Here is a 27441-nt window from a genome sequence, read left to right on the forward strand (position 1 = left end):
GACCTCGTTTCTCCCCGTGGCATGGCCGGGCGGGAGCACGAGGTCCCGGCAGCGTCACCGGCTTCCCCTCGCCATTCAGTAACCCGCTATTTTGGGCACAACCTCATGACTTTCGGGGCCCGGCGGCGCGGGGCTCGGGGTCAGGCTGGATTCCCACCCCAGGGCCAGAGGTGGCACAGAGGGGACGCGCGGCCGCTCCTCGGCATCGCTGGCGGCGGGGGGTACCTGTCCCGGTGGCGCTGGCACCCCTGAGCCGGGCAGAGAGACGGTGTGGGGAGGGGGCAAATGGGGCACAGGGAGGGGGTGGCACTGGAGCCAGTGTGTCCCCCGCCACCCACCTCTGAGATCCCCCACCGTAACCCCCCCCGTCCATGGGCCATGGGTACCTCGCTGCGTCCCCCCCAGCCGGCCCAAAGCTGGAAGGTGGCAGCGATGCCCCGGGGACCCCCTTGGCACCCCCTGCCAGCCCTGCTTGCCCCCTAAGTCCGGGGCGATGTGACCCTGTGGGGCTGGGGGGGGGTTGTTTGTACCCAGGCACCCGAGCGCCTGGGGGGGGGGGGTTACCCCAGGATGGGGGGCACTTACCTGGCTGTGCCCGCGCCCCGGCCGCCCGCCCGCGGTCCCTCACATCGCGGCTCCCAGCGCGGTGCCCGGTAAAGCCGATTACGCGCCGGCTTTACGGCTCTCTCCTTCTCCCCGGCATCGCCTCCCGCCTCGCTCCAGTGCCTGGCACGGCCCCGCAGCGGGGGGGGACACAGGGGGGGGTCCCCTTGGCGGGGTGCCGGGGTGCCCCACGGTAGGAGCAAACCTGCACTCACTTGGGTGCTGCCCCCCCCCGCCCCCGCCACCCCGGCCAAGTCCACCCCATCCAGGGCAATGTCTGCTCCCCAAAATCCCAGGGGGAGAAAATCTCTGAGCCCTCTCCCCAAATTCCACCCCCTCCCCACCAGCCGGGGGGGGGGGGGGGGGGCTCCTGGCCCTGCTCAGCACCCCCTCCAGGGCACCCCCCCCCGGTGATTCGGGGTGCACGGGCCCACCCCGCTCTCCCCCTCTCCACCGTAGGGCGCGCTGAGCCCCAGCCCTGGATGGGGGGGCTGAAAGAGATCCCCCCCCAACCCCGGGCCAAGAGCGAGCGCCAAGCTGGGGTGCAGCAAAGCCTCTCCCCCCGCGCCCCCCTGCCAAATTCCGCCCCCCAGGACAGATTGACGACAGCACGCGGGGTGGAAAGGGTTCAGCTGTATTGATTCTGCAAGGAAATACAGGCAGTAATACGGAAGCTTTGCAAGCACAAATACAAACGCGGTCTCACCAGATCCCGCCGGAGTCGGGGGGAGAGGGGGGGCTCATGTTGGGGACCCGATCCTGCCCCCGGGCCGCGCTCGAGGCAGGGGGTGCTGCCGGCGTTCCCCAATCGAGGCAAAAAGCTGAAATCTCCGTCACCGGCTGGATGGACCCTTGCAGAGAGGGGAGCTGCCCGCGCCGGACCCCAAAATCCCCCTCACTGGGACAAAAAGCCTTTCTCAGCACCCTCCTGGCAAACCAGCCCTGTCCTGGACTCAGCATCCTTGGCCTCATCCTTCCCCGAAACGGGCTCCCGAGCTCCCGCCACCGGAGGAGAGCCCAACTAACCGCGGCCGAGAAAAAAACCGGGGTGAACCCCACTGGATGCGGCAGCCCCAAAAGAGGGGGGTCCACGGGGTCCGAGCTCCATCACCCCATCCGTCAAATCCACCTGGTCCCGGGATGCAGCTCCGGTGGGTTTTCACTTCCCAAACTCCTTCTACATCCACGCCGTGCAGGGGGCCAGGAGGGGGCTCCCAGCCTCGGCTAAGGCACAACTGGGCTGTTTGATAAAAAAAAAATAACGAAAACCCAAAGGGCAAGAGGTGCCTGGGGTGGGCGATACAGTACGTGGAGCGCCGGGAGGGCGCACGCGGGCCAAGCCGGGGGAAATGCCCGCACGGCCGCGGAGAGACGTGGGGCGTCGCCCGCCAGCCACCCCCACGGGAGCCCCCCCCTGCAGTAAAATTGAAAAAAAATCCAAAAAAAAAAAAAAAAAAAAAAGAAAGGGAATTTTGGGTTTTCAGAAACCGCCCACCCCCTCAAAAAAAAAAAAAAAAAAAAAACCACCAAAAAAAACCAAAAATAAGGGTGGCGGAGGTGCCGCGCTCTGCTCGAGACAGCGACCTCCACGGCCCGGCGGGACGATGGGCGCCAGCGTCGGGGCTCGGCCTCTGCCCCAGCCCCTCCGACGGCGCGGCCTCTCCCGCTCCTGGATAAAAAAGCTTTGGCAAAAAAAGGTACAATCTAAAGAGCTATTAAACGACAATCTCCTCCCGCGGGGCTGTTCGGTAAACACGACTCCTTGGTGTCTTTGGCTGAAGTTTTAAAAAAATTACGAAGCTGAAAAGCTTTTTTTTTTTTTTTGTTTGTTTGTTTGTTTGGTTTTTTTTATAGAAATAGATTTTTTTTCTTTACAAAAAAAAAAAATCAAAGCATCTTTTAGCATTTTTAATATATATATATATATATATATAAAATTCCTGCTATAGAAAACAAAAACCCCAACCTTGGTTTTTGGTATCATTTTTTTTTAAAGGGGGGGAAAAAAAAAAATATTTCTTTTGCTTTGGGAAAAAAACGAGCTGGAGACGGCCAGCAAACACAGGAATGGTGCCACGGAGTTACATGATGCTGCAGTTTTGCACGGCCTGAGCCTGGGAGGAAGAAAGAAAAAGCAGAAAATTAGAAATAACCCCGTGTTCCTGGTTCCCATCCCTTTGCTCCGGCTGTGGGGGAGGCGGCGATGTCCATAGCGGGACCCTCCGGATGCCCACGGTGCCCGACCGCGTGCGCCCCTGGCTCTCGTCCACCCTTGGCATACAACGACTACCCCTTGGCTGGGCTATTTCTAGCACTGGAGTCAGAAATTTGGGAATTAGGGTAATAATATTGACTAATAGCGAGGGTATTCATCTGCAAGTGCTGAAATATTCCTGTTCCCAGCACGGAGAGAATCACGGAATCGTTACAGTTGGAAGGGACCTTAAAGATCATCTAGTTCCATCCCCCTGCCCTGGGCAGGGACACCTCCCACTAGATGGGGTTGCTCAGAGCCCCGTCCAGCCTGGCCTTAAAAACTTCCAGGGATGGGGCTTCCACCACCTCCCTGGGCACCCTGTGCCAGTGTCTCACCACCCTCATGGTGAAGAACTTCTCTCTGGGCAACCTGGGCCAGTGTCTCACCACCCTCACGGTGAAGAACTTCTCTCTGGGCAACCTGGGCCAGTGTCTCACCACCCTCACAGTGAAGAACTCTCTGGGCACCCTGTGCCTGTGTCTCACCACCGTCATGGTGAAGAACTTCTCTCTGGGCACCCTGGGCCAGTGTCTCACCACCCTCACGGTGAAGAACTTCTCTCTGGGCACCCTGTGCCAGTGTCTCACCACCCTCACAGTGAAGAACTTCTTCCTAACGTCCAGTCTGAATCGTCCCAGCTCTAGTTTTAATCCATTCCCTCTAGTCTTACCGTTACCCGACATCCTAAAAAGTCCCTCCCCAGCTTTCTTGTAGGCCCCCTTCAGATACTGGTGGGCCACCATAAGGTCTCCTCGGAGCCTTCTTTTCTCCAGACTGAACAACCCCAGCTCTCTCCGTCTGTCCTCACAGGAGAGGTGCTCCAGCCCTCAGATCATCCTCCTGGCCCTTCTCTGGACACGTTCCAGCGCGACCATATCTTTCTTGTAGTAGGGGCTCCAGAACTGGATAACGCTGGGTGGTGGTGGAACATGGAGGAGGAAGGATGCTCTGGGGCTGCCAAGAGGGGCCGAGCATGGGATGGGGTGGGGAGATCAGAGAACCATGGAATGGTTTGGGTTGGAAGGGACCTTAAAGCCCATCCAGTGCCACCCCCTGCCCTGGGCAGGGACACCTCCCACCAGGCCAGGCTGCTCAAAGCCTCATCCAGCCTGGCCTTGAACCCCTCCAGGCATGGGGATGCTACGGCCACGTCCTTTTCCAGTCCCTCTTGGACTCCACGCTCCCCTGGCAAAGAGCCCGACGGTGGCCGGGGCAGGAGGAAAAGCGGAGAGGAGGAGAGGAGGGAGGGGAAGGGCCACCCCCTGCGCCGAGAGGGGCTGGGAGGGACCATGTGGAGACCCACCGGCACAGGGAGAGCTGGACCCGGGCTCTGGCCACACCACTAACCTGCCTACGGGGGCTGGAGGTCCCCAGGAGGTAGTTCCTGCTCATCAGGCTCTCCCCAAGGCCGATGCCGGAGTCGCCGACGCTGCGGTAGCTGCGGGTGACGGTGACGCTGGAAGTGGAGGAGCCCGAGGACACGGTGTTGATACCGGTGTTCTGGCCGCCTGACTTCTCGGCCGGCTGGCCGCACGTGCCGCAGACCACCGTGCGCGAGCGCAGGTTGTATTCACCGGGGTCCCCAGAGCCACTGCAGCTACCCTAGATGGGGGCGGGGAGGGGGGGGACGACAGAGAGAACAACCTTGAGCACCCGCCTGAGCATCTTCTGCCCCGAGCACCCTGTCCTGGGCACCGCGGCAGCGCCGGTGTCACCCAGGGAGGGCTCTTCAAGTTGGTCTTCAAAGAAGGTCCGTACTCCAGCCATCCTCCCCATCATGTGGTTTAAAAATAATAATAATAAATAATAATAATAGTAATAATAATAATTATTACTACTATTATTACTATTACTCCTCCTCCTCCTCCTCCTCTTCTTCTTCTTCTTCTTCTTCTTCTTCTTCTTCTTCTCCTCCTCCTCTTCTATTTCTATTTCTATTTCTATTTCTATTTCTATTTCTATTTCTATTTCTATTTCTATTTCTATTTCTATTTCTATTTCTATTTCTATTTCTATTTCTATTTCTATATATTTATAGTATTTATTTATATTTCTAATCCCAAATTCCCAGGGCTGGCGCACCGGGTGAACCGTCCCTGCTGCCCTGTCCTTGCACCCCGGGCTCTCCGCACACGGGAGACGTCTCAGCCGCGCTTCTCTTCTGCTTATCCAAGAGCATCCTCTTCCTCGCTGCCTGGGAGAGCGCAAGCCGACTGCTTGCCGACGGGAAATGCGCTCTTGGAAAGGATTCGCCCTCAGATGAATGGGCAGCACTGGCTCCTCCGGCCAGGGATAATCGATATCCGTCTCGGCGCGGCTCTTCACATCCAGAGAACTCCAAGGAAAGTGGGCGATGGAGGCCTCATCCTGCTCCTGGCACACAGAGCCCCCGGGGCAGCGGCATCTGGCGGTTTTTTTGCCGGCGCTGAGGCACAGCACGGCAGCGATGGCACCTCTCCGTGCATGATTCCTGCGGGTGTCTCCTGGGCAAGACAGATCTCTCCCTGCGGGATGGGCTGGGGGGGTCCTGGGCTGCAGCCCCCCCTGCTATGGGGAGAAGCGGCTGCAGCTCTGCTCCGGGCACGCTGCCTGTTCCCTGCCTGCTGCCTGCCTGCTCCCTGCCCGCTGCTCTTCCTGGTGCATATTTCAGCTCCGTGGAGGGGAGCGATGGGCCAGGAGGAAGGACAAAGTCACCTCTGGATTCGTTCCAGCCCCCTTGCGAAGAGGAGAGGATGGAGCAGCTGCCGCCGAGGAGCATCATCCATCAACTTCCCACCACCCTGCCCTCCACCTCCGAGCGGCGCGAGGTACCGGCTGGTCCTCCCTCCCGGCTCCTCCAGCCTTTTTCCCGGCAGGTCAAGGTTGCTCGGGGTCGGAGATGAGTTCCAGCAAGGTCCCTAGAGCTTTTTTGGCGAGCAGTGATCTTCTCCGGGTGCCAGAGCTCTGTCGGCTTCTCCCCCGTGGTTGTTCCCACAGCAGCCTCCCAACTGCCTTCTCCCACGAGGCCTCATCCTGTGCGGTGCTGAGCTGCCCCCCACCCTGCCGACCCCCCCCGCCAGCATCCGCCCCCAGCACCCCTGGGACCAGCGCCTTCCCCAGCGCGGCACTCACGTGGTGATGGCGGTGGTGGATGGCGTCATCGTCGTCTTCATCCTCGTCTTCATCGTTGATGATCACGGTGCGGACCAGTTTCCGCATGGCCACCTCCTGCGGGGGACAGGAAAGGAGTTTGGCGGGGGTGGGGGTGGGGGGTTCGGTGTCTGCCCACCCCCTTGCGCCCCGAGCCGGTGCTGCCGCCGGGCTCTCACCTCCCCGTTGGAGTTGATGAGGGCAGTGCGCAGGCTGTCCCCGGAGCCCCAGCTGCTCTGGGCTTTCCACACCACGTTGCTGGGGGGGCTATGGGTCGCCCCGGCCCCCGAGGCCCAGATCTAGGGAGAAAAGCACAGAGGAAAGTGACGTCTCAGGTCTGCGGAGCCCGGACCCCGGGCATGCGGCTCTGTCCCCCGCAAAAAAGCCATGTGCCGAGGAGCCGGCGCCCTGGCTCCAGCCACTCGGTGTCACCAACCGGTGGCCACCACCCACCACCGGCTGGGTTTGGGATCTTGGCTGGATCCTTCTTCTCCGGGCAGCGACTCACCGTGACCACCTGGCCAGCCTTCAGGGTGAACTTCGGGGGGAAGCGGTAGGTGATGGGGGGATCGTCTCCATTCTGCCGCTTGATCTGCCAGTTCCCCATCGCCTGGTCCTGTGCGAGAGAGAGAGCAGCAACCTTGAGATCCTCCAGTTCCTCCCCAGCTTGTCCTCGTTCACCTCCTGCCCGTGGCTGAACCCCCAGAGGGTCCTCCCCGACGGCAAACGCACCTCGTTGGACTTGTTCCTGAGACGGACGAATCTGCCCTCCAAGTCCACCTCCTCCACGCCGACGCGGCCGCTTGTCCTGGCGTGGTGGGAGAAGCTGGTCCGACTCTCGCTGTCCTCCAGCTTCCGCTTCTTGGAGGAGCCCGGGGTGGACAAGTGGCTGCGGGACGCCCCTTTGTGGGAGGAAGGGCTGGGGGACAGCCTCAGCCTGGGCAGGAGGAGAAGGAGAGATGGAGTCAGTGGGGACACGAGGGCTGGGACCCCCAGAGCCCACTGGGCGCAGCTCCCCGCGCTCACCGCTCCTCCTCGCCCTCCAGCAGCTTGCGGTAGGCGTTGATCTCCATGTCCAGAGCCAGCTTGATGTCCAACAGCTCCTGGTACTCGTCCAGCTGCTGCTGCATGCGCGCCCGCATCTCGGCCATCTCCCGCTCCTTGTCGGAGAGCAGGCGCCGGTTGGTCTCGCGTTCCCTGGCCAGAATATCCTCCAAATCGTGCAGCTTCGCCTCCTTGGCGGCCAACTGCGTGGAGAAGGAAGGTGAGGATGGCTGCTGGGGACCATCCCCAGGAGGGGACCATCCCCGGGGCCGGGGGAGGGGGGGACATCCCCCAGCCTCACCTGCTTCTGCAGCTGGCTGACTTCAGAGGAGAGGTTGTCGATGCGGATGCGGGTTTGCTGCAGCTCCTCGTGGGCAGCACCCACCATGTTGCTGTTCCTCTCAGCCGACTGCTTGGCGTTCTCCAGCTGGAGGACAAGACCGGGGAGGGGTTGGCATCCCCAGCGCCTTCTGCCCACCGGCACCCCGCCGGGCAGGGTGGGGAGAGGATCGGGGAGGGGGGCGGTGCTTGCTCACCTTCGCCCCATAGGTCTTCTCCAGTTCCTCCTTGTAAAGCCTGATCTGGTCTTCATGCTGTCTCCGCAGCTCCTGCAAGGCTTCGGAGAGCTTGCTCTCGAACTCCCGCTGCCGCCCGTTGTCAATCTCCACCAGCCGGGTCTCGTGGCGGCGCTTGGTCTCCCGCAGCTCCTGGGGACAGGCCAGGGGACACAGTGTCACCTCGGGGTTGGGATGAGCTTGGGGACGGGGACACAACACACGGATTGCGGGGGGGGAGGGGTGTTAGCCCAAGCAAGCCCGGCACCGCACATGGCACCTCACCTCGCTGTAAATGTTCTTCTGGAATTCGAGCTCTTCCTTCAGTGTCTGCAGCCGGTTCTCGGCGTCCACGCGGCGCAACATCTCATCCTGCAGCTGCTTCTTGGCTTCGCTCAAGGCACTTTCCAGCTGCGGGGAATGGAGAAGGACCGTCAGAGCAGGCTCCCGGCGACTGTCCAGGACCCACCGCCCAGCCGTGCCCCTGGCACCGAGGGGACCCGGGGGTCCCTGGAGCAACTGGGGACAGGGCTGCCACCGCTCACCTTGGCCACCTGCCCCCTCAGGTCCCGCACTTCGGACTCCAGGTTCCTCTTCTCGCCCAGGGCCGTGGAGAGCGCGGCCTCCTTGGAGTTAAGCAGGGCCTCCACGTCCTTGAGGCGCGCCTGGGCGGTCAGCAGGTCCCCTTCCTTCTTGGCATTCCTGCAAGGCACCGGTGGCACAGGGCAGGGGGGTAAGCGGCACGGCGGGGAGGAACCAGGCATCGCGCCCCGCGCCCAGCACACCGAGCGTCACGTCCGCACCCCTCCGATCGCCCCCAGAAGAGCTGCGGGACTGAACCCTACACCCACCCGCCAAAGGCACCGGCACCTCCCGGCCACCCAGCCCGTCCCGCACCGGTTTGGATACCGGAAAGCAGAAAAGGTTGGGAAACACTGGGGGAGCAGGAGGTGTCTCGGGGCCGTAACGCCCCGGTGCAGTATGCGCACCCTGGCCCGGCTGCACCCACTAGAGGTCAGTGCCGACCGGCGCAGCGCGGCTTGGCACAACGTGGGGTGGTGTGGCACAGTATGGCGTGGCATGGCATGGCACAACGTGGCGTGCTGTGGCACGGTATGGCATGGCATGGCACGGCGCGGCTTGGCACAGTGTGGCGTGGTGTGGCACAGTACGGCGTGGCATGGCACGGCACGGCGTGGCACAACGTGGCGTGGTGTGTCACGGTATGGCGTGGCATGGCGCAGCACAGCGTGACATGGCGTGGTGTGCTGTGGCACAGTATGGCATGGCATGGCATGGCACAGCGCGGCGTGGCACAGTGTGGTGTGGTGTGACATGGTATGGTGTAGCATGGCACAGCATGGCGTGGCACAATGTGGTGTGGTGCGGCACACTACGGCATGGCATGGCACAGCGTGGTGTGGCACAATGGGGTGTGGTGTGGCACGGTACGGAGTGGCATGGCACAGCGTGGCGTGACATGGCGTGGTGTGGCACAGTATGGCATGGCATGGCACAGCGCGGCGTGGCACAACATGGTGTGGTGTGGCACGGTATGGAGTGGCACAGCATGGCGTGGTGTGGTGTGGCACGGTATGGCATGGCATGGCACAGCGTGGCGTGACACGGCGTGGCACGACATGGCATGGCACAGTGCGACGTGGCACAGCGCGGTGTGGTGTGGCACGGTGCGGCATGGCATGGCACAGCACGCCACAGTGTGACACAGTGTGGTGTGACGTGGTGCAGGGTGGCATGGCACAGTGCAGCATGGCATGGCACAGTGTGGTGTGACGCGGTGCGGCACGGCATGGCACAGCATGGCACGGCGAGGCACAGCGTGGTGTGGTGTGACATGATGCAGCACGGCCTGGCACAGTGTGGCGTGGTGCGGCACGGCATGGCGCAGCGCGGTGTGGGGTGACGCGGTGTGGGGTGACACAGTGCAGCGCGGCATGACATGGTGTGTCATGGCACAGTGCAGTGTGGCACAGCGCGGTGTGGGGTGACGCGGTGCAGCGTGGCATGGCACAGCGGCCGCGTGTCCCGGCCCCCAGCACCGCTGTGCACCCTCACAGCCCCCCGCCATCCCCTGCCTCCATCCCCTCTCGCTTTTTCAGCCCCGACAGCAGGTTGAGGCCGTTTCTCAGAGGCGGCAGAGCCGAGACGTGCCGCGAGCCTCGGGAATTTGATCCGACTGAACCACCAAAACGCCACCTGACACTATTTCGGCAGGGCCTATAAAAAGAACAGACCCTACGCTCTGTCTGCGGCACCCAGCGGCCACCGGCACCGGGCCGGCTTGCGCTGTCGGCTCACGATGGGGATTGTCACCCCACCTCCCTGGAAATCGGGCGCGGGACTCATGGAGCTGGGATGCGCCCGGGAACCGGCGCCGGCTGCGGTGCCCCCTCGGCCGGGGGCGAGCGTTGGCCGCAGGCCGGTGCGTGGTGCGCATTCCTGGGGCGGCGAGCGCGCACCCGCGCCATGAGATCATGGGTAAAAACATACCAGGGAGGGGCTGGCGGCGGAGACGGGGCTCAGCCTGCCCCAGCTGCGGGATCGGGCCCCGGGGCAGGACGGGGCAGCGTCAGCAGCGAGATGCGGAGGAGGCGGCTCGACTCCTCTCCTCCTGCCCACGGGCACCGGGGACAAGCAGGGACCGGCGTCCCCAGACTTGCACGCACTTGGGAAGCTCCTTCCTTGGCCAACAGCAGGTTTTCCTGCGTTTCTTTCTGCTTTCTGAACACCGGAGACGGCGTTCTGAGATAATCGCGTGCCGTACCCCATGAACCCCCTTTGGCGGGGAACCGCGGTTCCGCCTGCCGGAGCCGGTGCCGGAGCCTGTGCCGGAGCCCGGCCGCTCCAGCCCACGCCGGCGGGTCCCCGCTCTTTTCATGCCAGTGACTCATAGGACAAAAATGCCATCTGGGAGTGGATCCGGAGCTCTTTGCGAGCAACGTTTGAGGCTGAGTTTTCCCATCTGGCAGCGGCTCGCCCTTGCAGCCAGCGTGGCCGCCCCGGCGCTGCCGGTGGGGTTTCATCCCGCTGTCCTGGATGGAGTTAACACCGGCGCTGAGCTCGGGGAAGAGCCTGCCCTCGGCATTTTGCTTCCTTAGCTCTTTGCTCACCGTGTCGGCTGCAGGGACTCGGGTACGGCCGGGGGTCGCCGGCTTTTTGGGATGGGGCTTGTGGCACGTGCACCAGGCACATCCCGAAGCCTCCGACAACTCTTTAGGGAACACCGGTACCATTGATAAGTGAAATACGGAAGGGAAAACGCTGAGATTAGATAGATGCACTTGTGCCTCCGCAGCGGTGACAGATTTGCCCTCTCCAGGGGACCGGAGGCATCCAGGACTCAGGGCAAAACGCACCGATGCCTAGAAAGCCCCGTGGTAAATCCCAGAATTGAGGACAAATCCTTTTTTCCATACAAGCCTCCCGTGCCCGGCTCCGGGTTGCGCCAAGGAGGAGCAGCGCCGGGCGCCTGCCGGCGGGGCTGATTCTGGGAGCTGTTTTGCGGGAAGGTGAAGGGTGAGACGAACCCCTGCCCTGTCCTTTCGCCTCCTCCGGCGAGGCCGGGGCTCTGCGCGACGCTGCTCTCCGGGACCTGAGCATCTCCCGAATCTTCCTTCGAAACGCAGCCCTGACTCCCGACGCGGCAGCCTCCAGACGACGTTCCAACGCTCCTGCGCGTCCTCTCCGGCACCGGGACCCCCTCCTTCCCCATGCCCACCGCCCCCAGGCGAGCCCTTGTGCTCCCCGTTCCAGCCCAACCAGGGTTTGGATTTTCCCTTCGCCTCCCGTTGGGTCCTGCTTTTATTTCCCCCGCAGCCTCCCCGGCTCCAGCTGGCGCTGGGCTAAAAATAAAAAACTTTGGATGGCAGCTGCGTCGCTCCCACTTCCCTCGGCCCAGGGATGAAGAGGGACCGTCCTCCTCCTCCCCGGAGGGTTTCTCTGGTCCCCCCATCCTGCCAAAAAGATCCCAAATCCTCTGCCAGCCAAAAGGGAAGCAGAGATCCACCCTGAAGGACACGGGCTCGGCGTCCCGCGGGATTTGATCCCCCGTGCTGGGAGAGCCGGGCGTAAAAAACAAGCATTTACCAAAGCCAAGAGGAGAAAAAACACAACAGAGGCACCAAATCCTCAAGAAACAAACGTCTCCAGAGAAAAGATGGAGGGGAAAAGGGGCCTCAAGACGTTTTTATTTTTAGCTTTTAAAAGCAGGAAGGAGGGGAAGAAAAAAAAAAAAAAAAAGAAGAAAAAAAGAAAATCGCAGCTGAGCTGCCAGAAAATCCAAATGTTAATGGAAAGTTGGAGCTGCTCTGCCGGCACTCAGCACGGACACGGACACGAGCCGGCAAAGCTGGAGCGATGGCTTCAAAAAGGGCCGGGGGCTGAAGACGCTCGGGGCGGAGGGTCCCTGCAGAAGGATCAGGGACGGCGCCCAGGACCTGCCATCTCTCCCCTTCGCTCTGCCCCCAAATTCCAACCCCAAAAACCCCGCAGATCCGGGCTCTCCCTCTGGAAAAGCTGTCGGAGCCGACGGGAGATGAGCAGCTTTGGGCAGGCGCCCGCCGGGCTGGCAGGAGGGTGCCAATGCCCGCTCCGTGCGTTTTAGGGAACACCCTTTGGTTTCTCCCTATCCCTAATCCCCAGGAGCCGTTTCTGAAGCAGGAGTGGGATGGAGCCAGGGGGAGAAACGGGGGTTCCCTCCTTCCCTGCCTCCCATCGCAGCCGCCCCCCCTGCCCCCAGGACAAGGTGCCAAGCCGGGGGGGCTCGCAGGCTCGTGCCCCGTCTATAAATCCTTTTACGCATCCACCGTTCCCCGGGGACGGCAGGTTTTTTCCTCACCTCGCTGCCAGGCGACCCCCCCAGCCTGCTCCTCCTGCCCCGAGCCCCGGCCCAACGCTCCCCCGGAAAAGGCCCCACGACAGATTTACAGCTGGGGAAACTGAGGCAAGAGAGGCGTCGAGCAGGTTTGCGATGGAGCCGATTGCTGGGAGGACCCAGAAAACCGGCTCTGCCCCACCTTGGGCTCGCTCTGCGCCGCGCCGTGCTGCCTCCAGCACCGGGGATCCGTCCCAGGGATTGTTCCCCCCCCTCCCAGGGATCATTCTCCATATCCCAGGGATCGCTGCCCCGTCGCAGGGATCCCTCCCTCATCCCAGGAATCGTTCCCCCTATCCCAGAGATTGCTCCCCCACCGCAGGGATCGCTCTCCCATCACAGGGATCGTTCCCCCATCCCAGGGATTGTCCGCCCTATCCCAGAGATCAGTCCCCCATCCCAGGAATCGCTCCCCCATCCCAAGGATCGTTCTCCCATCACAAGGATTGCTCCCCCTATCCCAGGGATCGTTCTCCCATCCCAGGGAGCATTCCCCCATCCCAGGGATCGCTCTCCCATCACAGGGATGATTCCCCCATCACAGGGATCCCTCCCCCATCACAGGAATCATTCCCCCTATCCCAGGGATCGCTCCCCCACCCCAGGGATTGTCCGCCCTATCCCAGAGATCAGTCCCCCACCCCAGAAATCGCTCCCCCATCCCAGGGATTGTTCTCCCATCCCATGGATTGTTCCCCCTATCCCAGGGATCGTTCTCCCATCCCAGGGATCATCTCTCCAACAAATACAGATTGCAGGGATCACTCCCCCTATCCCAGGGATCATTTCCCCATCCCAGGGATCGCTCTCCCATCACAGGGATGATTCCCCCATCCCAGGGATCCCTCCCCCATCACAGGAATCGTTCCCCCTATCCCAGGGATTGCTTCCCCATCCCAGGGATTGTTCGCCCTATCCCAGAGATCGTTCCTCCATCCCGGGAATTGCTCTCCCATCCCAAGGATTGCTCCCCCATCCCCAGGATCATCCTCCCATTGCAGGGATCACTCCCCCATCACAGGAATCGTTCCCCCTATCCCGGAGATCAGTCCCCCATCCCAGGGATCGCTCCCCCATCCCAGGGATCATTCTCCCATTGCAGGAATCATTCCCCCTATCCCAGGGTTGATTCCCCCATCCCAGGGATCGCCCTCCCACCCACCGCAAGGATCGCTCCTCCATCGCAGGGATTGTCTGCCCTATCCCAGAGATCACTCCCCCATCCCAGGGATCGCTCCCCCATCGCAGGGATCGTTCTCCCATTCCAGGGATCGTTCCCCCATCGCAGGGATCATCCCCCCATTGCGGGGATCGTTCCCCCGTTGCAGGAATCCCTGGGACCCTCAGGGCCAGTGGGAGGAAAGGCGGTCTTGGGAAAACCTCTGCGGTGGGGCAATGGGAATGTGGCAAAGCAGCTTCTCCCAGCTCCTGACTCATCCGTGCCGCTGCGCCTTTGCCAAATCACCAGGATAAACATCGGCCGGTCTCCAGGCAGGGGAGCCGTAAATAGCCAGCGCGATGTATAGCGAGGAGAACATCTGCAGGGCGCCAGCATCCTGCTCGGCACCAAAACCCCGGCCAAACGGCAGCCCGGGGATGCCAGGGCCGGCGGGGTTCAAGGATGCACGGGAAGAGCCCCCACCCTCCAGCCTCAGCTCTGCCAAAGCCCTTCCCGGTGCCAGGGTTGGTGCCGGCCATGCCGCACGCTCCTGGCACGTTCCTCCCTGGGTTTGTTCAGTGGAGCGAGAGCAGCTTGTTGGCATCACCAAAGAGCTGGACTTTCCCCGCGCCCCCCCCCCCCCCCACTTTTGGAATTGGGATCCGGCCTTTCCTTGCGTCCTAAAAATGAACCAAAACCGCTGCTTCGCTGGGAAGCAGAAAAGAGCGTTTTGCTGGGAGGCGGACGGAGCCTTCAACCCGGGGTTCCCAAAATCTCCGTCGCTCCCGTCCCTCCACAAAACCCCGTCCCCAGGAGCCTCGCTGGGAGCTGCGGGCGCATACAAAGTCCTGAACGTGATCCCAGCGGACACCTCCAGGAATCGGCTACCAACGCTCCCCAGGGAGCCTTTGGGAGTTTTTCTCCTCCGGCCGGGTACGGCAAGAGCAGCCGCCCCCCGCGGCCCCCCGCAGCCGCGCCACTCCTCACGGGGCTTCACCAGCGCCGCGACACAGCCATGCACGTGACCACGGCGCGGACCGATGGCCTTCCACCCCCCCGCTATTTAAAAACACCATTTCGGAGAAGAAATAGCACCCCCGCGGCTGGCGGGGGAGCCCCGCTGTCACTCGCTCCCCGTCCCGGGGCTGTCACGCCAGCGCTGGTGACTCATCCTGGCCTTCGCCAGCGGCTCGAAATGGAAATCCCAAGTCATCGAGCGACGTTGCTGTTTGGGCTGAGTCCCCCCTAGAAACGGGTGGCTTTTGTGGTTTTGGAGGGCGGATGGTTTTTAGAGCTGGAAAAGGGGGTTTTGCCAGCTCCCGTGTGGGAGTCGACGGGGGGACGGGACGGGACTTGGCTTTCCGCTGCCCACGCCGCGTTTTTGGGGGCCCCAGGTGAGGTTTGCGTCGGGCAGCAATCGATGCGTTCGCGGAGACAAGGGGCAGGATTTATTCTCCGCGGACAGCGTGCCCCAGCGCGGAGCAGGGAGAACAGCTTCCCGCCGGGTCCGATGGCACCTTGATGCCTCTGCACCCCCCTCAATACCTCTGCACCCCCCTCGCTGCCTCTGCACCCCCTTTCCCAGCTGCCTTGAACTTTTCCGGGCTTTGCTCCCACGCGCAAAGAGGACGCAAAGAGCCGGGAAGGCGCAAGCGAGTGGCGGCTGTTGGAAGCCACCAGCGCAGCCCCCGTCCCCGCTCGCGGCCGAGCCTCGGGGACGAGGGAGCAAACCGAGGGCAGAATTCCCCTGTTTTCCCTATTTTCCCTTTCGCCACCAAACCCCTGGGCTACCTGGAACAGGCAGAGACCCAGGCCTCCGGGCTGGGATAACATGCAAAGTGCCACCGGTTGAAACTTGATTTCGGCAAACCGGTCCAGTTTGTCACCAGAGCCCGGCAATTTTGGCTGCAACGGCGCACAGGAAAAAACCCGGCCGGCGGTTTCGTCTCCGCGGGTCTCGAGGGAATTGGCTGATCCTGGGCTTTCCGGTGGGAGGGAAAGGCCTCGCTTGTAAAAACTGTATTTTCCATTGGAGAAAAAAAAATAAAAAAAAAAAATCCCCAAAGACTTTAAAAACCCGAACACCTCAACCGCTCGGAAACCGCCATCAAACACGGATCGGTCCCCACCTGCCGGCCCAAGCTCGGCACGACCCAAACCCGTCTGTTACGGTTATGAACCCATCCAGGATTGTGAACACACCAGCTCGGCTTTGGCTTTTTTGAATGTCACTTGGTGGCCTGGACTTGAACCATCTTAAATCTAGAGGAAAGCAATAACGGCCTTTATCAGGAAAAAAGGAGCTCGCTCTCTGTCTCAAAAAAAAAAAAACCAAAACAAAAAACCAAACTGGAATTGTGCTGGAAAGACAATTTTTTTTTAGACATAGCTCAAATACATGAATACGAGACCGTCCGCGTTGCTCATCTGCCACCTTCTGAGGACAAGGTTTTGGTAGAACGGGCACAAGAAGAAAGCTTGTTCTTCCAATCCAGAATTTGCTAATAATCGATAGTGTTGTATATAACATAAAAGCCTGTTAAAAGCGCAACCCTGCGTTGCGCGTCCTTCTGCCTTTGGGAAGAGGAGAGAACAAGGAAATCCCAAGTGTTCACTGCAACACTGGGAACACCCACGATGGCGACAAGCGCCGGTTTCTATCTTTAGTAGAATGGCCAAATATTCACCCAACAACTACTTTCTGGACTGAATTAAATTTAAGGGATTTCGCTCAGTCTTGACTATCTTGCTCCGACACGGCAAATCCCCGTTTTTGCGATAATGGGTTTAAGACTTAACGGGAAAGTTTTATATGTAATTTTTGGTTCCCCCCCCTCCCCCCAGCTTAAAACGACTCCTCGCGTTGCACCTCCAGAGAAATCCCATCAGATTTACTTTAATATACCCTTCTCCTGATGAAGGAGAAAGGCAAAGCCTATAAACCACTGCCTTAAAGGATGGAGACCACGTGCAGGTTCCCAGCGTTTCCCTGGGGGGATTTGACGTGGTGGGGGGAGGTTTTACAAAAGGAGTCAAAAACAGGGAGCTGAGTCGTGTTAAATAATGTCTTCGGGATGGGGAACGTTGGGGTGGGGGGGGGAAAAACCAGCCGTGAGCTCACGTTTCGCTGGGAGATGGCAGCTGAGGACGCGGCCGGGACCCAGGGCAGCGGAAGAGGAGCAGGGATGCAAATCCCAGCCCCCGGAGCAAGGAAACGCGTGGCCACCATGCAAACGCATGGCCACCATGCAAATGCGTGGCCGCCATGCAAACGTGGTGGCCGTCTCCCTTCCCTCTGCGCGCAACGGGTGGGGGGAGCCGAGGGCGATGCCAAATGCAGAGTTTGCAGCTCCCAGGCGGGGCGATGGCGAGCAAGGAGGAGGTTGCTCTGCTCACGGGGACATGGCTGCGCCCCAGGGGCGAAGAGCTGGGAACAGGGACCCTGGGCAAGAGGGGACGAGGCAGAGAGGACCCAAGAGAGGGAAACCAGGCAACAAGCTCAAATTCTCCTTTTTCCTTCCCAGCAGCAGCAGCTCACCCCATGGAGGAGCTCCATACGAGCCGGCAATGTGCGCTGGTGTTGTGGTTTGGGACGGGATGCCACCCAGAGGGATGGGGACAGGCTGGAGAGGTGGGACCGTGCCAACGTCATGGGGTTCAACCAGGCACAGGGCAGGGTCCTGCCCCGGGGTGGGGGCAGCCCCCGGTGCCAGCCCAGGCTGGGGATGGAGGGATGGGGAGCGGCCCTGAGAGAAGGGCTTGGGGGCGCTGGGTGGGGGTGGAAAGCTGGCCATGGGCCGGCAACATGCGCTGGCAGCCCATGAACCCCCCCCCAGCCTGGGCTGCATCCCCAGCAGCGTGGGCAGGGGGGCGAGGGGGGGATTCTGCCCCTCTGCTCCCCTCGGGGGAGACCCCCCTGCAGTGCTGCCTCCAGCTCCGGGGCCTCGGCACAGGAGAGACACGGAGCTGTGGGAGCGGGGCCGGAGGAGGCCCCGGAGCTGCTGGGAGGGCTGGAGCCCCTCTGCTGGGAGGACAGGCTGAGAGAGCTGGGGGGGCTCAGCCTGGAGAAGAGAAGGCTCCGCGGAGACCTTGGAGCCCCTTCCAGTCCCTCAAGGGGCTCCGGGAAAGCTGGGGAGGGACTCTGGAGCAGGGAGGGGAGCCACGGGACGTTGGGAATGGGTTGAAACCAAAAGAGGGGAGATTGAGATGAGATGTGGGGAAGAAATTCCTTCTTCCGAGGGCGGTGAGCCCCTGGCGCAGGTTGCCCAGAGAAGCTGTGGCTGCCCCATCCCCGGAGGGGTTCAAGGCCAGGTTGGACGGGGCTTGGAGCCACCTGGGCTGGTGGGAGGTGGCCCTGCCCAGGGCAGGGGAGGGGACAGGACGGTCTTCAAGGTCCCTTCCCACCCAAACCATTCTATGGTTCTATGGTTTTCCATAAGTCCGGGTACACAAAGCTTCCGGCCAGTAAAATTTGCTTAAGAAACAAAGCTGGGGATTGTTGGATCCAGCTGCCACCCATCTTCCTGGGAACACAAAGGGTTTTGCCATCCCGGCTGCGGGAGCGCAGATAAGGGCGGGCGAGGTGTTTACACTGCCACAAGGTCTGTTTGCATGCCACAGTGGCGCGGGCTGCGCCGGGGCCGCCTTGTTTGCCCACTTCGGCCGCCGGCGTGAGTCACCGCCTCCATCGGGGTGGCTGCCGGCATGGCTCCGAACGTGGATGCTGTTGGGAAAAGGGCAGCTCGGTGCGGGGAGAAGCGGGAGCAACCGCGAGCGCCGGCGCCTCACTGCGCTCTGCCGTACGCGGCGGGTCCCAGCACCCCCCTGCCCGCCCTGCGCTGTGCCGGGGCGAAACCCAGAACGCCTCGGCGTCCGTGCGGGGAAGAACCGCTTCTTCCAGGGCTGCAGACGCGGCATCCCTAGAAAGTGCAATTTAGCCCCAATTGCAAACGGGGCCACTGCAAGAGGCTCCAGCCTCCCCATTTTCCCCCTCCTGCTCAGCCCCCCGGCCCCACAAGCCGGTGGCTTTTTGCACCGGAGTGACAGAATTGAGGCGAAAAAGCAGCGCCGGTGGCTAGTTGGGACGCGCGTGCCGCAGTTTCGCCTCCCTGCCCTGCGAACGGGGGCTCCGGGTGCATCCCGGCCTGCCAAAGCACTGTGCCAAGGAGCCAAATCTGCTCCCCCCGCCCAGCACTCCGCTTCCCCCCCACCGGCCCAGGGCACGAAGGCTCCACATTGGACCCCCCCTAATTTCTCCTGGAGAGGTGACGGGGGGAGTGAGCGCAGCGCGGTGCCCCGCGGCGGGGGGGGGGAATCCTCGCACCCCACAGATGCTGCCAGGGAGCGGGTTATCCGCCAGCACCCGGCACGGCAGGAAGGAAGGGGCAGGCGAGCGTGACTCCGGAACGGGGGGACCTCGGAGTGCCGGCGGCGGCCGCACCCTGCTCCAGCCCGAAGACGTGTCGCCGAGCGTGACTCATCTCCCCGCTCCTGCCCCGCTGCCAGGCTCCATCCTCCCCCTGCCCCGCTGCAACATCCCCACGGAGCGGGGCAGGCGTTCAAAACCCACGGAGAGCGGCACGGAGGTTTTATTGCCACCATTCACCTCCTGCTTCACCACCGGGCTGGATCCAGTGCCCTCCCCAAAGCTACCGGCGAGCCCAGAGCTCGGCCAACGGATTGCAAAGGAGAGGGGGACAAGCGGCTCTTCCCAGCGGGGACTGGGAGCTGCAATGGGGCAACTGGCCGCCCCCAGTGCTGGAAAACAGCTGGGCGCCCATGAGCACGGGAGCCAAGTCTCCTTCAGGCTCCCACCCCTTTGAAGCCCTCACATTACGCATCCGTGTCAAGAGCTTGGCCTTTTTTTTTTTTTTTTGGATTTACGTGACTCAGAGCTGGGGCTTTAAGGGAGAAAGCGGGTCCCTGAACTGTTATTAATGAAAACCCCAACAAATTGGCGCTACGGAGGCAGGGAGACGCCAAGCTTTGCTCGGCCGGGGTGGGGGACACGGAGCTGGACGGTCGGAGGAGGCGGCGGCTGTTGAAAGCCGGAGCCGCCGCGAGTGGCTGGAGGTGGCTTTTGTCCAAGAGGGTTGGGAGACCTGGGCTATCGCAAACCCTCTCTCCTCCAGAGGTGCTTCTGCGCCGCTCGCAGCCCCCGTGCAAAAATTCAAAAAGCTTCACGAGAGCTCGTTGTTTGCGCCCAAGCCTGGCTCCGACACCTCTCTGCAGGGACACGGCGCCAGCCCCTGCGGCGGTGCCAGCCCCGTAATTAAGCAGGGTAAAGTACAGGCTGTGGGGCACCCGCCGCGCACCCTCCCCGGGAACTTTGTCCCTGTTGCTATCGCACCTCCTGGCTCTAAATACGTGAAAGGGGCAATAAAGCATCACAGCTGGCTACGGCTGGGACGATAAGCCCAGCCACAGGCGCCTTCGCCTTCACCTTGGAGAGGAAATCGGTTTACCGTCGGCAGCGGGCGATGCTGACTCAGCGCCGCTCGGGAAGGCGAGGTGTCCTAACCCCAGCCTGGTTTTGCGGCATCCCTGCGGGCTGGGTTCGATGCACTTCTTCAACCGACTTCCACTCCCTTTGGCTCAACCTTAACACCCACGGCGCACCACGGGGCTCGCAGACGTGCTGCGACACCCTTCACACACCGAAACGGGGTGGGGTTTTTGGGTTTTTTTTTTCCCCCAGGACGGCGGAGAGCCGGGCTGCGGCGCAGGGGGCCGCAGCTGCCGCCGCAGCCATGGGAGCGGGGGGGACTGTGCCAGCCCCCGGCAGTTGTTCAGCATCACACTGGGGCTATTCAGCCCCGGGGGGTGGGGGGGTGGCAGGAGCGGAGGCAGGTGGGCGCCCAGCCCCGACACCCCGGTGAGGGGCTGCGGGCGACTGGCGGCAGCTGCTGGCAAGAAAGGGGTTTCATGTGGCACCGGCCTCGGCTGTTTGGGAACGCGCCGAGCCCGGCGCAGGGGAAGAAGCTCAAAGGGCCTCGCGACAAGAGCAGGACGGGGAAACGGGTAACGTGGCCGGCAGCAGGCCAGCGGGAGGTGATTCCCAGCTCTGCCATGCGGAAGCCCATCCCAAACCCACCGACACTTCCCAGGGATCTCCTCCATGCCAGCCCTAATTTTGGCCAGGAGCAGGGGAAGAGCTCCGGTGGCTTCCTCCTACCGCGGCTGCCAGCAGCAGGGAAGGAAACGGCAGCTCCCAAAGGGCACGGATTTAGCAAAATAAGGAGCTGGCAGCAGCTGGGGGTGCCGCACCCCGTCCGCCTCGCACGCCACGGCCGAGCACTGCGCCGGGGAAGGCTCTCCCTTCTGACAGGCTCCGAATTTAAGCGTTATTGGGATTCAGACAACCCAAGTGACGCACGCGAGGCTGGAAAAAAAAAAAAACCACACTTGTGGCAGCAAACGCAGCCAAGGGCAGGCTGGGACGCGCCGCGGTAGGCGCTGTACGGGGGACGGACGCCTTCCCGCAGCAAAACCAGCCCCTTTTCCCTCTGCAGTCGCTCCTCTAATCCCCCACCTCTGAGGCCGAGGGCCTTAATTTGCCGGGGTGGATCCTATGGTAATAAAAAAAAAAAAAAAAAAAAAAGGGGTTTCCTCCCGTTCCCCTCCTCCCCCGGGACAGCGAGGGGGTAACAGAAGTGTGTGGAAGAGGCCGGTGAACGCAGCCAGCGACGGGAGCAGAGCCGGGGAGCCTTTTCCTGCTCGGGGAGCTGGGAAAAAGCGGGGCTGGATATTCGCACAGATAAGAAATAATATGTGTGTGTCGTCCCCCCCCCCCAAAATAACGAACAAAAGCCTCAGCCTTGAAGCAACAGGGCTTTTGCCACGGCGCCTTTCAGCCCCGCAGGGAGGGCAGGGGCTCCTGCCCATCCCGAGCTGCCGGCTGAGGATGTCAGGGGAAAATAAATCTGTCCAGAGGGCTGGAGACTCAGGGAGGACGTGTTGAAGAGGGTCCTCGAGGGACACGGAGGGTCCCGGACCAGCCCAGGCTCCGCGTCTCCCGCTCTCCCAGAGCATCACCCGCCTGCACAAACTGTTCTTTGTTTTCTCGGAAAGGGCAAAGCCTCCTCCGAGCCAACCCGTCCCTCCCCTGGCGGGGTTTCTATGAGGCAGAGCGGGGGGGAAAGAGCCCAGGAGCCTGAGGTTTCTCCCCCACGCAAGACGTTCCAGCGCGAGCACATGGCTGCTAAAGGCGGCAGAGAGGCAGCGCCCAGCCCTGCGGCAAGGAGGCTTATTTAGTGATTTATTTCTAATTTTTTTTTTTTTTCTTTTCCCTTTTTCTTTTCCTCACCAGTAAACGGGTCCCAGTTTACCTGCTCCTTCCCAGCAGGTCATCACTGAACCCAGCACGGGGCAAAATCCACCTGGGATGGGGAAGGGCTGTGGGACCGACCCTCCTGGCACCGTCGCTGCCACCGCCTTTGCTCTGCCCTTGGACGAGCTCCACCGCCCGCCACCTCCCCCCACCCTCAACCCTCTTCAACAACCTTTGGAAAACAGGAGATTTTTCCTCATTAGGGCCAGAGATGAGATCTAGGCCCGGGGAGGAAGAGGCGCTGCCAAGGCACCGGCTTAATCGGGTTAGGGGCTGCAATTCAGGAAGCCATCGCTCATCAGCCGCGCTGCTAACGAGGGCTCGGTTCCTGTTTCGGAGGAGGGAGCCGGCCACAGCACAGCCCCCCCCTTGCCCACGGGAGCGGGGCACTGGGAACCCCCCCCCGGGGCTCCTCGCCTGGGGATGGAGGAGCCCAAGGGCCGTATCCATACACCCCCTGCGCCCCTGAATTGGGGCTTGCGCTGACAAAACGCCTCCGCCTCGAGGATCTGGGCTGGGGTGAATCCCTGGCGAAGCCGGGCGAGGGCTGCAGCTCCTGCTCTCACCCCGTGAGTCAGGAGCCAGCTCACGGCGAGGGGGCGATGGGCAGGACCGGGGTGCAGAGCATCCCTCCGCAGCAGCCCGGTGCCGTGCTGCAGCCTGAGCCCTCTAAAACCACTCGCCCGTCCCTCCTTGGGGACCGCGGGTCAGGGACACCTGGGATGGGGACATTTGGGGCTGGTCCTGGCTCTCCCCACGCGCTGGGAGGGGACGATGCCAGGCGTTGCCAGCACCCCTGAGTCACCAGCCACCCTCACCGCACCCTCTGCTTCGCCTCAAACGCGGCTCTGGCACGGTCAGCAGCCGCACGGGGCCGGGGAGCCGGCAGTGGCTTGGGGACACGGGTGGGTGGCACGGGGCCAGGCAGCGGTCCCTTGGCCGGGGGCACAGGCAGCGCCAGGCTGCGCAGGGATGAGGATGACGGTGGGATGATGCGGGTGATTTGGGAAACCCCTCTTGGACCTGCACCGAGAGCAGCCAAACAGGCAGCGGGAAGGGAAAGCCGGACGGGAAAGGTCCAGCCGGACGGGACAAGGGGGTGGTGGGAGGCAGAGGACGGGCAGATGCCCGCACCTCTCGACCCAGCTCTGCCCCAGGCTGGCCAGACCCTCCTCCACCCCAGCAGCTCTCGCACCAGTGCGTCAGCGGCTGGTGAGACCGGTCTCGGGTTTGCACGCCCTGTCCCCCTCTTCCCCCACCCCAGATGGGGCACCCAGCTCCTCTCCCTCCCGGGGAGGCTCCAGCACCGGCACTGGGCACCGTGCCCGCAGCCAGACGCGCTGTGCCCCGACACCCCCCAGCCCTCCCTTCTGTGCAGGCGAGACAACCCCGGCGGCGGGCAGCGGCGATGCTGCGGGTGCCGATAACGCGGCCCCAGAGCCGCCTGCCCCGCGGGAGATACCCAGCGCTTCCCCCGGGGCTGACGGGCAGAGCGGGGCGAGCGGGGGGCTGGCAAGTTAGTTATTAGCCAAGAAAAGCGTCGCTGCACCCAGGTCAGCAGAAATGCCCGGGCTAACCCGGGGCGGGCAGGCAGAGCCGGCAGGATCGTGGAATCATGGAATGGTTTGGGTGGGAAGGGACCTCAAAGACCGTTCCCCCCCGCTGCCCTGGGCAGGGACACCTCCCACCAGCCCAGGTCACTCCAAGCCCCGTCTGACCTGGCCTTGAACCCCTCCAGGGATGGGGCAGCCATCGGTACCGATGGCACCGGCACACGGGTCCTTCCCGACCCTGTGAACGCTCCAACCCATCCGCAGGGTCGGGCTCGCGGCTGCCCCATTGCCAAAAATTTCGGGGCGCCCCAGCCAAACCGAGCCCTAAGAGCAACATCGCAGCGCGGCAGCTGATCTGTGCCCCTCTCTGAGGGTCCCCAGCGAGACGAGAGGAGCCGCAGCCCCTCTGCAAGGATTTTGGGGGTTGGAAAGCGGCTCTGGCACCACCGCCCAAGGAAGCGGGGACACGCCAGAGGCAGGAATGAATAGCACCGGCTTCCCCCGGCAGAGCCGCTCTTCCACCTCGCGCACTGTGACTCAGAGGCGACTCACCCCATCGAAAAACCTCTCTCCAGAAACCCTGCTTGCCGCCCGTCCTCCAAAACCAGCCATCTGAAACCCCACCGAAACCTGCCCTCAAACCGGCTGCTGCTCTTCGGGAATCCCCTCGAGTCGAAGCACTTTTTTTTTTTTTAGGGGGATCTGTCAGCATTGGGGAACGAGCACGGGGAGCTCCGGGAGCTCAGGAAAAAAGCTTAACGCATATTTTTCGCGGGGCCGGCTCCGCGGCGCGGCCGGCTCCGGGCTGAGGGCGCAGCTCTCGGCCAGGAACGCAAGTCGGGCATTTTTTCCAGCCCTCGAAAGATCGCGGCCAAGATAGTTCTGGGTTTGCATAAGGCAGCAAAGGCCTTTAGGCAGCTCAGCCCCTCGTCGCGCCAGCTCCCGGGGATCCGGCGAGCGGGACGGGCGAAGCCGCCTTATCTAAGGACAGAACCGCAGCAGCGCACGGGAAATAGAAAGCTAAATATAAAACACCGCCCGGCTTTCAAAGACAGCTGGAGAAGGCTGCACGTTCGCTCCCCTCCCAGCAGATAGAGTATTTATGGCATCTTCCAAGGACGTTAATTTTAGCCTCATTTGGTACCGACTCAAAACCGGGCGTCCAGAATAAGAGGGAAAAGCTCAAATGGAGGAAGAGGGGGTTGTCCCGCCCGGATCCTGCCCTGAGGCAAAGCTGAGGACGGAAAGGGACTTTCCATGGAGCGGGATGCCGGGAGCTGAGCGTGACGGGGCTGCGGTCCCAGTGCCGCACGGGCTGGCGGAGCCCCGGGGAAACCCCGCGGCCGGTCCTTGCCCGGCCAGGGGTGTGACAGTGGCCAGGGAGCCCCGTGCAGGGACCCGCGTCCTCAGGGGACCCGCGCTGGGCATCTGCCACCGTCCCCAGGAGGCACCCGACGGCGGCAGGGAGGTGGCAACGCGGTGAGCATGTCTGACGTCAGGAAGGGAAAGAGATAAACCTGACGGGAAGGGGCTGGGGGGATTCGAGCCTCAAAGCAGAGCCGGAGCACGTCACCCAGAGCCAGCCCATGGGACGGGACTGTGGGCGCTGCCCGGGCACTGCCGGCCCCAGAGCGGGGGACGCCGCAGAGCGGGGACAGCTCGGCACGGGGAGGGTTAAGGCGAACAAAACCCGAGCAGGTTCTATAACGGGTGCCAAAGACAGCAGAGGAAAATAGGACGAGCAGGCGAGATCTGTGGGCAGGACAGAGCCAGCTGGCTGGCACCGCTTCCCGCTCTGCGCTGGAGCCTTTGGGAACTGCTCCAGGATGACGAAGGCGGAGGGGCCGCCATCCCCACGGCGCACAGTCCCTCCCCAGGAGCCCGGGGCACGTCCCCTCAGCCCCAGCCCCGCGCTTTGGCGGCTCTGCTCCCCGATCCCCCCTCCAAGGGCATCCCGGCCAAAGATGGCGCTTGGAGGGGGAGCAGGAATGCCGGGAGAGCTTCCCTCCTCTCTCGGTCCCCACCACGGACGCTCCTGCCCCAGCCGGGTCACGGGTTTCCCCTCTCCCTGCCTCCTCCAGGTCGCTCCTTCCTCCCTCCCGTCTCCCTGCCAAGCATGACGACAGTGACCGTCCCGCCACCGTCCCCCCCTCCCTGTCCCCAGGGCACTCACCGGGCTTTCAGCTCCTTGTGCTCCTCCCGGACTTTGCTGAGCTCCAGCTGCAGCCGGGCTCTCTCCTTGGCCACCGAATCCAAGGTCTTGCGGGCATCCGCCAGCTCCGACTCGTAGGCGGCCTTGATGCCCGAGACCTCGCGGCTCACCACCTCCTCGGATTCGGTGATGCGGAGCCGCAAGCCGGCGTTCTCCAGCTCCAGCGAGCGCACCTTGTCGATGTAGACGGCCAAGCGGTCATTGAGCTCCTGCAGGTCCTCCTTCTCCTGCAAGCGGGTGATGCGGGTGGGGGACAAGGGGGTCCCCGAAGCCCCGCTGCGGGTGCTCCTCTTCTGGGAAGGCGTCGCCATGGGGCCCGGCGTCGAGGCGAAGGACAACGGCACAGGTCACGGCTCGGCGTCCCACGCCACCCACCCAGCTGTCTCGGCTGCTCCTGGTTGTGTGAGTGACTTGCTTATATCCCAGCTGGGCTGTGCAGCGGGAGGAGGAGCGGCGGGAGGCGGCGGGTGGAGTCACCGGGGCCCTGGGTGGAGACAACCCCCTTGCATCAGTCAAGGCCATCGCCTCCCAAAGGCTGGAAAAGCATCCCTGGGAAAAGAGGCCTTGGGAGGGCGGCTCTGGGGGGTTGCCCCTTGCAAACACCCTGCGCCCCCCCCCCCCCCCTTTTCTGCCGCAGTTCCCCCGGCCGAGGCTGGATTTCAGCTTGGGGGGGGGGGGGGCTTGGCAAAGGCGAAGCGCACCCTTGAGAGGGGCTGCGCGGCACCCCCAGGACCCCCCGGCTGGGCACCCCCAGGACATTGCCCCCCCCCCCCGCCCCAGGACAGGGCAGGCGGCATCTCAGCAGCGTCGGGGGGGTTCTGGCGTACCCCGACTGCGGGAGCCCCCGGCTGCGCAGGGCCCTGGAGCACCCCAAACTCTGGGCTCCGGGGAACGCAAATACAGAGCCCCAGGCCACCCAGGCGTCACAGCCGTAGAGCCCTGGGGGGCCAGAGGACACCCCCCCCACCTCACCACCCCCCCAGTTTCCCCAGCACTAGCTTCTCCCAGCACTGGCTGTCCCCATTTCCTTGCCCTCCCCAGTACCAGCTCTGCCCGGTTTTATCCTTCCTCCCAGTTTCCCATGCCGGTTGGGCTCAGTTTGTAACTGCCCCCCCCCCCCCCCAATTTCGAGCACCAGCTGAGCCCAGTTTCCCTGCCCCAGCTGTTTCCCATTCTCCCGCTTCCCAACCCCAGCCATTCCCAGTCTCCCCCCGCCCCCCCCCCCCCCCCCCCATTCTTCCCGTACCTCCAGCTCCCACCACGGGCGATTCCCAGTCCTCCCAGCTGCTGGCCAGCTCGGAGCGGGGTGCGGGGTGCCCTGACTCCCTCGAGGCGCCGCCGAGATTCGGCAACTTGTGACTTTGAGATCTGCCACGCGCTTCCTGGCACACCCCCCCCAGGAGCTACCGCGGAGGGGGGGGCTGTCCCCTCCTCGGACTTCGTCCCCCACACGCACACACACGCTTTGCACTCCAGAGCCAATCCCTCCTGCCGGGGAAGAGGGAGAACTGGGAATGGCGAGGGGAATGGAGGAACAACCCCTTTGCACCCCACTAAGGAGGGGCTGAGGCAGGACCTCGGTGGGTGGTGGTCGTGGGGGCTCCAGCTTCCTCCCTTCGGCTGCTCCCGCTTGCAAAACTGGGTTCTGCAGCCAGGAAAGCTGGAATGGGAGCAGTGCCCAGTGGCTGGGGACACTGGGAATAGCCT

General features: G+C 62.8%; 1 protein-coding gene across 2 annotated transcripts; it reads right to left on the reverse strand.

Annotated features, from left to right (window-relative positions):
• Positions 1 to 1221: 1221 nt before the first annotated feature.
• Positions 1222 to 27175, reverse strand: LMNA (lamin A/C). Of its 2 annotated transcripts, XM_063357646.1 has the most exons (13): positions 26981 to 27175; positions 25696 to 26218; positions 8133 to 8289; positions 7873 to 7998; positions 7570 to 7740; positions 7335 to 7460; positions 7016 to 7236; positions 6722 to 6926; positions 6498 to 6605; positions 6169 to 6288; positions 5972 to 6067; positions 4208 to 4462; positions 1222 to 2717 (listed from the first exon to the last, which is right to left on the reverse strand). In XM_063357646.1, exons 2-13 carry the CDS (start codon positions 26043 to 26045, stop codon positions 2685 to 2687), a joined length of 1968 nt encoding a protein of 655 aa, XP_063213716.1. In that variant the 5' UTR covers positions 26046 to 26218; positions 26981 to 27175; the 3' UTR covers positions 1222 to 2684. The 2 variants fall into 2 exon arrangements, with proteins under 2 accessions (XP_063213716.1, XP_063213715.1); XM_063357645.1 differs by lacking the exon at positions 26981 to 27175 and having other exon boundaries at positions 25696 to 26330.
• Between the last annotated feature and the right edge of the window lie 266 nt (positions 27176 to 27441).

This window comes from Chroicocephalus ridibundus, chromosome 21, assembly GCF_963924245.1.
Source record: "Chroicocephalus ridibundus chromosome 21, bChrRid1.1, whole genome shotgun sequence".
NCBI lineage: Eukaryota > Metazoa > Chordata > Aves > Charadriiformes > Laridae > Chroicocephalus > Chroicocephalus ridibundus.